Source organism: Rhincodon typus, chromosome 3 (genome assembly GCF_021869965.1).
Source record: "Rhincodon typus isolate 14 chromosome 3, sRhiTyp1.1, whole genome shotgun sequence".
Classification (NCBI taxonomy): domain Eukaryota; kingdom Metazoa; phylum Chordata; class Chondrichthyes; order Orectolobiformes; family Rhincodontidae; genus Rhincodon; species Rhincodon typus.
This window is the reverse complement of record NC_063334.1, coordinates 72757909-72773901: the sequence shown is the minus strand read 5'-3', so window position 1 is coordinate 72773901 and position 15993 is coordinate 72757909. Positions and strand designations below refer to the sequence as shown.

General features: G+C 39.2%; 1 protein-coding gene across 2 annotated transcripts in view; it reads left to right on the top strand.

Annotated features, from left to right (window-relative positions):
• The window catches only part of mcc (MCC regulator of WNT signaling pathway), a 153169-nt gene extending 143485 nt beyond the window's left edge, over positions 1–9684 (top strand). For both annotated transcript variants that reach the window (XM_048619123.1, XM_020529509.2), the window contains one exon: positions 3733–9684. In XM_048619123.1, the coding sequence (XP_048475080.1) occupies positions 3733–3913 (181 nt within the window). In that variant the 3' untranslated portion in view covers positions 3914–9684. The remainder of the gene's footprint in view (positions 1–3732) is intronic.
• The last annotated feature ends 6309 nt before the right edge of the window (positions 9685–15993 follow it).

The window sequence follows — 15993 nt, the reverse complement described above, 5'->3', positions numbered from 1 at the left end:
GGTAGGTTATGTTAATAAGAACCAGGAGCAGGTGTGGGCCATCTGGCCCTTCGAGTCTGCTCTGCCATTCAATAAGATCATGGCTGACCTTTTTCTGGCCTCCGCTCCACTTTCCCACCCTTTCACCATAACCCTTAATTCTCTTACTGTTCAAAAAAAAATTATCTATCTTGCCTTTAAAAACATTCAGTGAGGAAGCCTCAAGTACTTCACTGGGCAGGGAATTCCACAAATTCACAACCATTTGGGTGCAGAAGTTCCTCCTCAATTCAGTCCTAAATTTGCTTCCTCTAATTTTGAGGGTATGCCCTCTTGTTCTAGCTTCACCCGCCAATGGAAACATCCTCCCTGCTTCTATCTCATCCATTACCATCAGAAGTTTATATGTTTATATAAGATGCCCCTCATTCTTCTGAATTCCAATAAATATAATCCCAGTCTACTCGATCTCTCCTTATAAGCCAATCCTCTGAACTCCAGAATCAACTTAGTGAATCTCCTCTGCACTCCCTCCAGTGCTAGTGCATCCTTTCTCAAGTAAGAAGACTGAAACTGCACGCAGTAGTCCAGGTGTGGCCTCAATAGCACCCTATACAGCTGTAACATTACCTCCCAGCTTTTAAAGTCAATCCCTCCAGCAATGAAGGACTAAATTCCATTTGCCTCTCAATTGTCTGTTGCACCTGCAAACAAACCTTCTGTGGTTCATGCACAAGGATACCCAAGTCCCTCTGCACATTAGCATTCTGCAATTTTTTTTACTGTTCAAATAATGTTGCGACTGTACATGACATTGGTCAGGCCAGTTTTGGAATACTGTATGCAGTCCTGGTCTCCCTGCTACAGGAAGGATGTTTTGAAACTTGAAAGCGTTCAGAAAAGATTTATAAAGATGTTGCCAGGGTTAGAGGGTTTGAGCTATAGGGAGAGGCTGAATAGGCTGGGGCTATTTTCCCTGGAGAATTGGAGGCTGAGGGGTGACCTTATAGAGGTTTATAAAATCATGAGGGATGTGGATAGGGTAAGTAGCCAAGGTCTTTTCCTTGGGGTGGGCAAGTCTAAATAAGAGGGCATAGGTTTAAAGTGAGAGAGTAAAGATTTAAAAGGGATCGAAGGGGCAACTTCTCCATGCAGAAGATGGTGCGTGTATGGAATGCGTTGCCAGATGAAGTGGTGGAGGCTGCTACAATAATAACATTTAAAAGGCATCTGGATGTCTATATGAATAGGAAGGATCTAGAGGGAATATGGGCCAATTCCCGGTAAATGGGACTAGATTAATTTAGGATATCTGGTTGGCATGAATGAGTTGGACCGAAGGGTCTGTTTCCATGCTGCACATCTCTATGACTCGATGACCTCTAACCCCTCCAATTTCTCTGCACCAAAGGAAACAACCCGAGCATATCCAGCCTCTCCTCTTGCTGAAATGTTTCATCCCAGACATCATCCTGGTGAACAAAAACAGATTTTGCTGGAAAAGCTCAGGAGGTCTGGCAGCATTCGTGAAGAAAAGATCAGAGTTAACGTTTCGGGTCTGGTGACTCTTATTCAGAACCATTCTGATCTTTTCTTCACAGATGCTGCCAGACCTGCTGAGCTTTTCCAGCAACTTCTGTTTTTGTTCTTGATTTACAGCATCTGCAGTTCTTTCGGTTTTTATTTACCATACTGGTGAATCTCCTTTGTACCCCTTCCAGTGCAATCACGTCCTTCCTATTGAGCCAATACCAGAACTACACAGAGTACTCCACCTGTGGCCTAGCCAAAGTTTTGTACAACTCCAACCTGACTTCCCTACCCTTATAATCTATGCCATGACTGATAAAGAAAGCATCCAGCATGCTGCCTTAACCAATCTATTAACATGTCCTGCCACCTTCAGGAATCTGTGGACAAGCACTCTAAGATTGCTCAGTTCCTCTGACCTTCCTAATGTCCTGTTAGTCATTGAGTACTCACATGTCTTGTCATGGTCTGATGGAAAGAAGATGGTCCTGTGCACCAGGAAATTAGCTTCTGTAGTTTGACCTGATTTAATTCAGAGTTTATTTTCTACCCAGTTGATGCCAAGACAGGACAGGAAAAAGTCTTAAAACATTGAAAATAAATCCTAAGAATTCAAAATACATAGTAGTCATCAGTATCTTTATTCTACTGCATTGTTATTTCAAGTTTAATCAAACTCCATCAAGACAGATTCTACTCCTCCAGTGCTTATCGTTGTGGACCAATTGCACAACATGACTGTAGAATGAGTTTAAATTAAAAGCTCTGATTTTTTTCTTTCTTTGTATAAATGGTTGGTGAAATTATTTAGAGATAACACAGGCTGGAACTGGAGGAACATAGGAAGCCAGGCAGCATCAGAGGAACAGGGAAGCTGACGTTTCGGGTTGGGACCCTTCTTCAGAAATGGGGAGGGGGAAGGGAGTTCATAAATAAAGAGAGAGAGGAGGGGTGGGGCTGGTGAAGGTAAGTGGGATGGTGATCGGGTCAAGGAGGCAGGAATGAGAAGAGAGGGTTGGTCATGGGATGAGGCCGGGGGTGGGGAGATTTTGAAACTGGTAAAATCCACGTTTAGGCCATCGGGCTGTAGGCTCTAGAGGCAGAGTATGAGATGCAGCTCCTCCAGTTTGGTGAAAAAAGTGATACTATATTCCTAGCTTTCTATTATTTCTATAAAGTCTGCTTCATATATGCAAAAACTGTACAAAGACAATGCTTTTTCATGATACAAACAGTGCTACAATTTTAAGAGAAGATTTTAGATAAATTCACGTAAAAGTCATCTCTTATAAATGTTGACCCCATGATGTTTGTCCTAAACCAAAGATATATTTTCATATGCTTGGTGCAAGAGTTGATTCTGTGGCTGTTTTTTTTTTGTGAATCAAGTTCAGAAGTTTCAGAACCAAAGGGTAGAGCTTTGAATGCTTGGGCTACTATTTGGAAAGGCAAGACGGAAACCAATCAAATACTTCTCAATGTAACAACATAAGCAAAAATTAAATTCAGGTTACGTAGAAGCTGAAAATAATTACAATGATGACTAAATTGCTGTGATTACAAATGCTGATTCCTTTCTAAAAAGGGAGAGGATATTGCCTGAAACTTTGCAAAAGTAGAAAGCAGATTCACTGAGATATTGCTCATAAACTTACTTATAGAAGGATATTATTATAAAATGCAGTTATAGACTAGGATTTTTGGCAGCAGTTAAGAAAATAGAGTGAATAATCAATTTTGAGAAGTCTATTTAACAGACTTTGGCTCCCTTTTATAATGGGTTGTTTCAAATTAACTTGGCATTATCTCAGCTCAGGATTTGACAGTGTTATGGAAGGAGGGCCAAATAAACGAGTAAGAATGGTTTCACTGGTGAGCTTCAGTTGTAGTTTTAGTTGGGTAAAGCTTTATTGACTTAACATTTTGAAGTACAAGTCTTTCTTAGTATAACATTTTAAAAAAGGCTAAATTGTATATTGTTTGAATAAGTTAAAAATCTTGTCTTTCCTTTGTATAAACACACAAGATTTATTTTTTTCACTTTTGCATCCTTCCATATTGTAGTGAGTAATGTAATCAGCCTAGAAATGTGAAAAAAAGTTCTCGAGGAAAATATACTTGCAGCATAAATCTGATCCTTACAAAGCAAGACGATGATCATATTTAATCATATCTTAATTTGCAAATTGTAAATATGATTATTTTGTCTCTTTTTAATTCTAGTAATTTAGTGGCAGCCTATGAGAAAGCGAAGAAGAAACATCAAAACAAATTGAAAAAACTGGAAGCACAAATGATGGCAATGGTGGAGAGGCATGAGACGCAAGTAAGAATGCTAAAACAGAGAATTGCGTTGCTGGAGGAGGAAAACTCTAGACCTCAAACAAATGAGACATCACTCTAAGAATATATGCTGATGCTACTGATGATGTAATTCATCAGTTCTGCCACGTCGACTAAGAAGATTTAAAACATGAGACTAGGAAATGTGATTTGACACCTTTCTTCTAATCAGTATGCACATATCTAGTTCTCGCATGTAAAGCGCTAACTTAACATTTCTTGAGAAACCATGTATATAATAAGAATGATAGAAGTGGCACTGGACCAAATATGGGCCACCAGTAGCCTATACCCATTCCTAAGCATATTTGCATATCTAAAGGAAGATGCATTTTTAAATATGGTCCAATTACAGCAAATTGACATTTGGAATTGCTTTACAAGTGGCTATGTGTGACCATTATGTTGTATCAAACAGGCACAAAATTGTACAGCAAAAAATTTAAAGATTAATAGATGCTGCTGGGAGATGCTAACTTTCCACCATCGTTAATGTTCTGTTGAAGTTCATGAAAATTACAAATACGTTCTATCAAACATGTTAAACTATTTTCATAACACGTGAAGCAGCTGTACTACCATTGTCAAGGTAAGCTTAGTGCAAATTAATTCTTATGTTGAGGACTGGAATCTTTAGGGTCGAAGTGATGTGGGCTGTAGCAAGATTTGTGGCAGAATCAGATGCAAAGTCCAGCAAAGCCAATCTCACTCCATTTCTGTTTTGACAAGGAGTGTGGCTAGTTTCTTGCGAGGAAGCAATGAGTTCCCAATGAAGGGGAATTGTTGCTTGTTAAGTGTATTGTTAATGGTACAGCTAGTTTCATTAATATTTGGCTTCCTAGCTTACCAAATGTGCCAAACAAGCTAGATATCCAGAAATTTCAACATGGAAATGAAAGTGGATACCTGGCAAATTCAGCTCGCCACTTGCTCCAAAGGACTGCCATGTTGGACACAGGACACCAGCATCTCAGGGCATGATCCATGGACCAAGCATAGGCAACATGTCCTCAGACATTGGTGTCTGATGTATCAGTTTCTGAGAACTCATGTGGAACATCTGTGGTCCACTTACAGTACGTTTCTACCAGTTAGCGCAGCAGTAATTATCAGTGTAATGCTGTAACAAGAACACTGTACAGGATGTGTGTCCAGACTGTCCACTTGCTAATATAGTGCTCACTCATCTGAGCATACCTGAATGTTCACAGCATCCTTGCCTTGCTTTGCCTTTTTATGCTTTGCCCCCTCAGGCAGAGATACCAAGCTCATAATCACGCCATCTTGCTGTGCTGTTTAATGCAAAATTTGTCATTGTTGTCAGCAGGCCTCAGTCCAGGGACAGTCTTCAGTCTGAGCACAGTAAGTCATGAATCACCTCCAATACCAGTCCAGGGACTTAGAAATAGTCAGCCAGCCACTCTGGCTGTCAGAGCCAGGATCCTTTGAAGAGAGATGAAGAGCCAAATGTTAGGTAGCTCACCACCTGTCTTGACTCTAACTTGTTATGGGCTGAGTTCCTCCTGGAATGAGAGAGAGGTTGGTATTAAAGGGGATAAAAATGGGTGACACAGCTGCTACTTTTGGTACAGGTAGGAAGATATCCCAAGCGAGCGATTAGCAGCATTGAAGGCATGCTGGGTTAGTGTTGTCAGGGTTTGGGTGGGTGTCAGCAAGTGAGGGAAGATTTTGCAGCCATTAGTGAGAGTGGTGGAGATGAGCCTTGGTAGGAGATGATTGCAGTCATCGAAATAATGTGTGTGAGGTTTCAAAGAGAAAATGGTGGCAATTACACTGGTGCGGTGGAGAAGGTCATTGACCTCCTTTCTACATTACTGTGAATTCCTCCAGACGGTTGAGACTGCTTTAACCCAGCAACCTTGGACCTTGCTGGCATGGTCTGGTGTTATGGCCATGAATGCTGGTCCTTGGGGAAGAGGAAAATGTGTATGCACCACCCTACTCAGCAGGACTTCCAGATCCTTGCCCATAAGATAGGATTCCAATTTTCCCACCCATTTGCCTTGTCCAGGACAAATCAGGAACTCTGTTGGGTAGCTCTGAACTGACAGTACAGGCAGTTTTCCAGGCACAAGATTTGTTAGCGAATTCTGGAATATCTGCTGACTGGCAGGTTTTTTTGGTCACAGCATGTGGTGGCTTGGGTCTGGAATCAGATGTAATGGATGCCATAAAGGTGGGTAGTTAATGCAAGTTTAAGATGTGGTCATAAAACTCTCGCTCGGTCTCATGGTGAAAAACCCTTCAATAACTTGATGCAACTCAGACATGGACAAAAAAACGAAGATTCAGCCCAAGGTGTTTCATGTAACACTGTAGAATCAGGGAGCAAATAACTGGAAAAATGTTTCTGATCTCTTTGGACTACATTTATATTTTGTTAATCAATGTTTTTTTAGGAATACTAAAGTATTGTATCCCACCCACCATTTAATATTAACCAGTCCATATTACGTGCTTACAGAATGGGGCTACTTTGTGGTTAAAAATGAGGTATAGGAAAATAATCCTTGGTATTTTTCATTACTTTGTTTAAGACACAAATATAATTGTTCATAACTCTTCAATTAATCATTTTACCAGAATGGTACCAGTTACCATAGCAGGTGATATTTGGTTTGGATTATTATATTGTTTTGAACCAAAATAATTTGATGTTGTTGAACATCAGTCAATTAGGAGCTGATCACGTTGGTTTCATTTGTAGAAAGTTTTTTTCATTATTGGTTTAATTTCTTAATTCTACATATTATGGCTAAATAATCACAGAAATGGAAAACCAAGGGTACTATTGTTCGTATGGGAAAATTGTAGTGTGCATCCACGTAGCCCTTTCCACCATTTTCTCATGCAATTTTCAGAGAGCTATTGTCAAATCATTTTCATCTTTTGATAAGTGGATCAGTCAAACAGTATATTTACAAGTATTTTAAAGGTATATTTGGAGAATTTGCATCTTATTGCCTGATCTTGCATGAGTTAGAGCTCCAGAAATTAAACCTTGCAGTCTGATTTGGGAGTTTTAAATTCAACTCATAGTTCAGGTATTTATTTCTTTAAATTACATACTTTTGTTTAGTTCCAGAAGCTAATATCGCAAAAGATTTTGATGAATCCATTGCACGTTTTGGCATTGCTATTTTCTGCAGGTTTCTATTATCTCCATTAATTGGAAACCTATTATTTTGTGAATTGAAGTGCAGTAGTTCAAGAAGGAAGCTCACTACCATCATCTCAGGGGCAGCAAGACTGGGTAATTAATGCTGGCCAGATGCAGTCATAGTTGTACAACGATTAAACAAATTTCAAATGATTGAGGAAAATCACTGAGTTGAATTTATTGTTTAAACTAAATGCACCCTGCATTGGAATGTCTCTTCAGTGGACCTTTCTTATTTTAATATCTTTGAGAAACTGATATCCACATACAATCTTTCCATCAATCAGGATATTGGAGATGATCAAACAAAATAAAGCCATAATTATCTAAGATAACAAGGTGTAGAGCTGGATGAACACAGCAGGCCAAGCAGCATCAGAGGAGCAGGAAGGCTGACGTTTCGGGCCTAGACCCTTCTGTGTTCATCCAGCTGTACACCTTGTTATCTCAAATTCTCCAGCATCTGCAGTTCCTACTATCCCTCCCATAATTATCTAACCTCTTTGGCCTTGTCACACCCGGCTGAACAGTCATTTCTATTCTGAATGACTACTCTATTATTATGTAATATAACTGCTTTTATTTTGCAATAGATCGAAATCTGCTAAGCTTCTAAATGCTTCCCAAAGAATGAAAACTGTTGTAGTAACAATGATTTTTGATTAGAGTCTGTGAGCTCCTTGTGAAATTGTTACACCTTATTTAATAGAATAAAGAAAAACTTGTGCTTTATCTTAGCTTTCATGATCTCAGGATGTTCCAAAATGCTTTACAGCCAATAAGAAACGTTATTAGTAGGGAACACAAATCCAATTTATGCCTGGCAAGCTACCATAAACAGCAATTATATAAATCATTACATAATCTGTTTCAAATGCTGCAGAAGGAATGAATAGAATAGGATGATTCTTTGCCTTTGCTTTGTGTTATTTCACATTGCAGTTAATTTTCAAGTTCAAACACTGAAGATGAAAAAGAAATTAAGTGAAAATAGCTGTCACTTGAAGTGGTTCACAGAATTCTCCACTATGAAACCAACATTTGATCTTTTTTCAACAAAATTAAATCAAAAATAACATTAATACATCACACTTCTGGAGCACTTGGAACGGATTACTAGACAAATGGCCACTGTATAGCAGAGGCCTGCTGCAAAAGATGTACCTATGGCAAATTAGTGTTTATACCCAAATGCTAAGGCAGACTGGTGCTTCCACCTTCTATTCAAATACAGTTTTGAAGAGGTTAACATTCACAAATAAACATGAATTTTCATTTACACTTGTATATAAATATAGTAATTTCTTTTTAAAAATAAGATATACCGAAGACCCTGGTTTTCTATACCAAACTCAAGTGTATCTCTATTTCCTCTAGGCAGGAATAAAGTTCTGATTATGTCATATTTGTCCTGTCTTACAATTAAACATGTATTTGTGCATAAGTTTAGGACAATGTTACAACCATTATAAGGAAAGTGTTAGTTTATTTCACAAGCCTTACAGGAGATTGTTCTTGTAGTCAGGAGGATTAAAGCTTATAGAATAGAATTATTGGGGTATCCTGACCCAAAATATTACTTATTACAGGTGCTTTCCCAATTGATTTATCAAAACTAATTATGATATGCAGAGTATACTTTGTATCATTTAAAGATGGATACATATAACCACGTTTCAGTTCTGCTTTCATTTTAATAACTGTCCAATATGTACTGGAGTTTGAAAATTGTTTTACATAAAATTATTTAAAATATTTGTAAATTAGTGCGAAAGCAAGTGTTTTTAATTTATCATTTAAAAGTAGTATATGAGATAAAAGAACAAGATTATTTATTTCCCTGAGCATGGTTCATATATATGTCACTTTATTCCAGTTACACGTAATATAGAAGACAGGAGTTCCTGTTCATGATATAATGTAGATATTTCTAGAGCCACTGGAAGGGACATATCCTTGACTGAAATAAGAAAGCGAACCTTGAATACTAAAGGAAATGCAATCTGAAGTGAGTTTATGAATTGAATGTGGATATCTTCAAAGTGGCATTCAAAACTTAACATCTCTCCCCAGTCTATCTCTGATCAAAGTTAAAATCATGAAACAAAAAGAATGATTGAGAAGCACTAGTAAGTTCATATGCATTTATCTTTGGGCCATATTTACTATGTGTTTAGGATTATGTCAAGTTAGTTGAATACCACTTCCCTTTATTGAACCCTGTATTGTAAATTTGTGAAGGGTTTTTTCTTGGGGGGGGTGCGCGGGAGGAAGGGTGGTTCAGGGGAACCGGAAGGAAATTCTGAATGTGGAATCCTGGTCAGATAATATGAGGAATGTCACAAGCCGAGATGGTAAATATGTGACAGCACTATTGACTTACCTTCTACACTTATAGTAAGATGTACAGCTGTTTTTTAAACAAGATTTTTGGATTATATTTACATGTAAGAGGTCCAAATGGCTAGTACCTACACCACATTAAGTTGTTCCAGATCTGCTTGATTTGAATTTTGAGAATTTGAGCACCCCTGATCTTTGAGGGTTATGATTTGTATATCCTCCTATTTAAGTTTGTAACTGCTCGACTTTATAGTTTTCCTACTTGCTGTAAATGTAAAACGATTTGTTTTATAAAAAAAATGTACAAACTCTGCATTTATTTATATGAAGATACATTTATACTATTATTTTCCAAAAGGTCTTGCATCTAAAATAAATTCTTTTATTGACAAATATTAGTGCTAATAACTTAACAACATTGAAATTTCTATATGCCTGTTCGAAATCTTTACTTGATCACCTGTGTGTCTAATATCATATTGATTATAATATTGAGGTCATAGTTCAGAACCTAGTAATCTGGTTTCTGAGTTCAAATTTTGCCATGGCAGTTTGTGGATTTGGACTTTTTATTCCAAATGTATTTATTTAACTATGTTTTATTGTCACTAATATTCAAACAGATTTCTGGAAAAAACCCAGCTGGTTCACAAAGGACCATTTAGTGAAGGAAACCTTCCCTCTAAAAAAGGGCCTAACAAGTTTCTTGGCTATGTCAAACTACTGTAAAGAAGTATATTAAGAAAAAAAACTGGATGGACAACTCAGCATCAACCTAAGTATCTGATCAGGAGCCAAGAAAGGTATCATATATGACAATACAGTAACCCTGTAAAGTGGTTCTCAGTAACATCTGGAGACATGCCAAAATCGGGAAAATTTGCCAACACACAAAAGACAGCAGTCAATATCTAATACTCATAATGTTCGTGTCCTGTCCCAATAGTAGGGCACAGTAGTATATAATTCAGAAGAAAAGGATGTAAAGTCCAAAATATAAATGCCATGCAGTGGCATCAGATTAAACATGGGTCCTGAAAAACAATCATGTTAGTGTCAGTGTTAACTTTCAGAAAACCTCGTGTTGATTACCACTTATCACTCTTCCTTGGCTGATTACAAATGGCACAAATGTAATCTGGGTAGGTATCTTTAGTCTCCCTCATAAGGGTGGCTAATGACACTCTCATCTTCAGGACTCGCCTAGCTTGATCAGTAAATGCCAGATTGAGCTCTTGTATATGAATGATCACTGCATTGTCCTTGTGGAAATGACGTTCCTCCTTGACATTGAAAGATATCACCACCCCCGCCGCTTTTTGTTGGGTGACATTAGCAGTGTACTGAATGGCACAGGTTTAGAACAGATCAACCAGCAGAATATTATTTTCTACACTCAAACAAAAACAGAAATGACTGCAAAAATTCAGCAGATCTGGCAGCATCTGTGGAGAGAAAGCAGATTTTTTGCATCCAGTGACCCTTCTTCAGAATATTAACAGTGGTTAGTACTGATGCCTTTGCACCAGGAATGTGGGTTCAATTCCAGCCTTGAGTGACTGTGTGGAGTTTGCATGTTCTCCATATGTCTGCATGGGTTATCTCTGGGTGCTTCAGTTTCCTTCTGCGGTCCAAAGATGTGTAGGTTAGATGGATCGGCTATACCAAATTGCCCCATACGGTTCAAGGAGGCAGATAAACCATGATTAATGCAGGGTTACAGGGATAGGGTGGGGAAGTGGGTCTGCTCTTTAGAGGATTGCTGCTGACCTAATGGGTCAAAAGGCCTTTATCTGCACTGTAGGGATTCTATGATTTATAATGTTCCTATTACCATCAAGACAGGTAATCAACCCTTATTTCAATGAGTGCAGGGCAGCAGCAGTCATGCTGAGATGTGAGTTGCCAACATGGTAAAGCAGCAGCACATGCACGTTAAATATTTGAAGCAGTTACTAAAGCTAAGTAATCACAATCACTGGATCAAATCAAGGTTATGTATTCTTACAACTTCCATTCATAAATGGACAAGCACTGCACCTGCACGTTCCTCTCAAAGCCTCACATCGTTCTGACTTGGAACTATATTGCCAATTATTGTCATGGGTCAAAATTCTGGAACTCCATCTCCTACAGCATTGTAGATGTCCTTACCCCATATGCTATGCAGCAATTCAATGAGAGAGCTCACCACTGTCTTCTCTAGCTCTACTAAGGATCAGCAATAAATGTTTGCCTAGTCATCACTCCTAAACCCCTTGAATGAATTAAAAAAAAGGTGCAATTTTTCAGTTGAATATCAACTCAGTGATTGACTGTATTCGCAAAGAATGACAGAGTAGATTCAGAGTAGGCAGGTAAATCTGGTAACTATTGCCATGAAAGCAAAGTCTTGAATTTATATGGCGCTTTTAAGGTAATAAAATGTCACAAAGGACAGCCTGTAGATGTTTTTTTGAAGAAGAGGATGAATTCCCCCAAAGACAATGGAGCTAATGGTATAATTAGGAAGAGAAGCCATTTCTGGTAGTTATTTAGCTAGGTGAGTACAGTCCCTTCCAAATGGATGATGATGAAGAGGTATTGAAAAGTGTGTGGTCAACAATGCTTAAAGTTGATGTTAGGTCAAGGACCCAGTGGAGGGTTAGGTTACCTTTGCCACAGTAGTAGGATGTCTTTTATGACTTCGATAAAAGCGGTTTTGGTGTGGTTGGTACTCTGGAAACCTGGCTGAAGAGATTTAAACATAATATTCTGAAAAGATGGGCACAGATTTCAAAGGTGATAATATTTTGGACTTTGGAAAGGAAAGGAGAACTTGAAGATGTACAGAACCAAGGATTGTGTTTTTTTTTTTTAAAATTTTTAAAAAAAAGAGGAGAGTATCTAAAGAGTGACTGCAATTAATGACATCAGCTAACACCGGAGCCAAGAAGGAAAGAGATAACAAGGTATAGAGCTGGATGAACACAGCAGGCCAAGCAGCATCAGAGGAGCAGGAAGGCTGACGTTTCGGGCTTAGACCCTCTTTCAGAAATGGGGGAGGGGAAGGGGGTTCTGAAATAAATAGGGAGAGAGGGGGAGGCGGATAGAAGATGGATAGAGGAGAAGATGGGTGGAGAGGAGACAGACTGGTCAAAGTGGCGGGGATGGAGCCAGTAAAGGTGAGTGTAGGTGGGTAGGGAGGAGATAGGTCAGTCCAGGGAGGACGGACAGGTCAAGAGGGCGCGGGATGAGGTTAGTAGGTAGAAGATAGGGGTGGGGCTTGAGGTGGGAGGAGGGGATAGGTGGGAGGAAGGACAGGTTAGGGAGGCGGGGACGAGCTGGGCTGGTTTTGGGATGCAGTAGGGGGAGGGGAGATTTTGAAGCTTATGAAGTCCACGTTGATACCATTGGGCTGCAGGGTTCCCAAGCGGAAAAGAAGGAAAGATGGGTGGACTGTTGTTCAATGGGAATAGGTTCAACTGAGTAGGAAATATGTTTCATCACAAGATAAGCACATAAAGAAATGCGGAAATAGGACAGACACTGACAAATGATGTTTGCTCAGGCCATGGAGAAACGTTTGAGGAAATTTGTCCCAGTTTATTATGGAAAAAAGTGGCAGACACTGTTGATTGGACAGTTCTTAAAGCTAGTGATAAGAAATCCATAAACTCCTGGTATTTCATGAAAATGGAGGAAATGGAAGGGAAGGTTTATGATTTTGTGGGGGAAAAACCTCAGGATTAAAGTTATGTTCTTGAAGATCCTGGAATTGTTAGCAAATGAGATCAGGAATGTACTTCATGTCGTTCAGCAAGATCTGGCAGTGAATGGCTTCTTGTCTTTCATACCTCTTCAAGCTCGAGTAGGAAGTGAGAGCAGAGATGAGGCCTTTCTTTTACGAGGTGAATGACCAGGGTAAAAGAGTAATGACATTTTAAAAAGGACTATAGCATCAAAGGTTGAAGAGGAAATGGTTGAACAGATATTTACCTCCAAAAAGGCTGTAGTGAATAGAAGGTTAAAGGCTAGACAGTTGAATGGGAAAGAGTTTGTTTTTCCAGTGACGCACATTGAAGGAAGAGTTGGGAGAGGCACTGTGAACAGAAAAAATACAAAGAATTGATCAAAGATGGCCATATCAGAAATTATAAGAATTGCAAGGTCACATGAAATGGCAAGCTCATAGGAGTGACAATATGTGCTACAGCAATCATATCGAGGGATAGATTAATATATGTAGGAAAACAGTGAACGCAAGAACATAATGAGATGGAGGTTCAAATCATAAATCGCTTGGTGCAGAGGGAGGCAAGTGGTCAAGTCAGTTCAGTGAGTTTTTTTATGCTGTTTGGATCAAGATTTTAAATGAAATGAGAAAAATGGAACAAAATGAGTTGCTGAAAGGTGCGGCAGTGCAAAAGGAGTAAAGGATCAGACCAAGATATCGTTTAGTGATATGAGCAGAAACATTATTGCATTTGTCTAATGGGCTAAATTTGGATGGTATAGTCAGGAGGAGTGGAAGAATTTAGGGAGAGGTCAGGTTTCTGTTAACATCATCATCCACACAATCTGGGACCTTTTATTCTATTCAAGCGCAACTAGTATGTGATTTCCAGCAGTGTTCCATGGCTGTGTCCTCTTATCTGTCAGATACCTTGATGCGGGATTCTTGCACCTCACCATATTTAGCAATTGAGGATTTGGGTTCCTGTTTGAAATCAAGATGGATTGAGACTTGAAGGAGAAGCAGTTAGCAGTGGTATTCCTTCGCATCTTTTGGCTTTATTCATCTAGGCTGTAGAGGTTACGAGTTTGGAAGGTGTTAGATAAAAATGAGGAGCAGAACTCAGCTATTCAGCCCTTCAAACCTGCACCACTGTTTGGTATGATCATGCCAAATGCTCCATCTCAATGTCATATTCACACTTTCTATCTATATCCTTTGATGCCTTTTACTATCTAAAAAAAAATCAATCTCCTGGCAAGTAGGGAGTATTCAATCACACTCCTAACTTCTGCCTTGGCAGACAAGCTTTGGGGAGTAAGGAGGAGAGTTACTTATTGAAGGATTCCTAGCCTCTGACATGCTGTTGAAACCACAGTATGTGTATGGCTCGTTCAGTTTCTAATCAGTGTTAACCCCCCATGCTATTGATGGAGGATTTAGTGATGGTAATGCCGACGCATGTCATTTGAGTGATGGTGAGATTTTCTGTTATTGGAAATGATCATTGCCTCGCACCTGTGATGTAAATGTTACTTGCCAATTATCACCCTAAACCTGGATACCCTACATCACCTTCCCCTTTCAATATCTTAAATCACTTCACCAGATTCTAGTTTCCTGTCCCTAACATCAACCTTTCAGATTTTTTCAAATCCAACCTGTTCAGTATTGTTACCCACCTCTGAAGCAGATGGTACTTGAATCTGGGCCTCCACCACTGTGCCACAAGTGCCCTTTTGCCCCTTTTTATAAACAACCTGTTCAGCAATGTTTTACACGCTTCTGGAGTAGGTTAACCAGCTCAAGGTGACAGTTCACCACCACCTTCTCAAGGGCAGCTAGGGATGGTAATGAAATGCTGGCCAGCCATTGGTGTCCATATCACACAAATAATTAAATGTGGAACTTGAACCCAGGTCTCCTTGTTCAGAGACAGGGACACTACCACTGCACAAGATGAACTCCTGTCAACTTTTTTTTAAAATATCCAATCAACCTTTCAGATATTAATCAACCTGATCAAAGATGTTGTTACAGTTCTCTGGAATAGGTGGGACTTGAACCCAGGCCTCCTGTCTTGGACGCAGGGAGACTATCATGGTGCTACAAGGCCGCTCCCATCACCCTTTCATTTTGTTTTTATATCTGTCAACCTTCCTTTCTTCTCCTTTCGATTCTTCAACTTGTAAAAATTTAACCTATTTTCTGATCACTCTGTTCAGAGATATTATTACATATCCCTGGAGCAGGGATGGGACTTAAATCCAGGCCTTTTGGCTCAGAGTCAGGGACAATACCATCATGCCACAACAGTGCTCCTGTCAACATTTCATTTTTTTCCTTTCAAATTTAAATATTTTTTTTCTGAGCAACCTGTTCAGAAATGTTATTATACATCTCTAGTAACCTGGGCCTCTCAGTCCAGGGGAAGGGACACTACTACTGCCACAAAGGCACTTCTGTCAACCTTTTCTTTTCCTTTTATCATTGATGTCCAAATCCCCTACACCTAGACTCCCATCAGGATGGTTTGAGGGCTCACAGCTTCTTTTTTGAGGAAAGATCCAACCAGTCCCTAACCACCACCACCCTCTATTTGTTCTTGCATTTATAAATTTCTCCTTTAGCTCTACTCCTTTCGCCAAATAAAAAAATTATTTGCAATGAATTCTTGCTGTGACTGCATTTTTGTGGGATATGTTGGACATCCCTTATTCCAGTTCCACTTAGAGACGAGAAAATGAACCTTTTTCCAGTCCAGTGATGACGGTATTGGTGATATTTTCTGCTTTCATTGTGAACTCAAAAATTTTACTGACATTTTTCCAATTTCTACTGTTTACTCACTTTCATCTGGTCCACTCTCAAACTCTTCCCTTCTTAGATTTCACTGACTCTA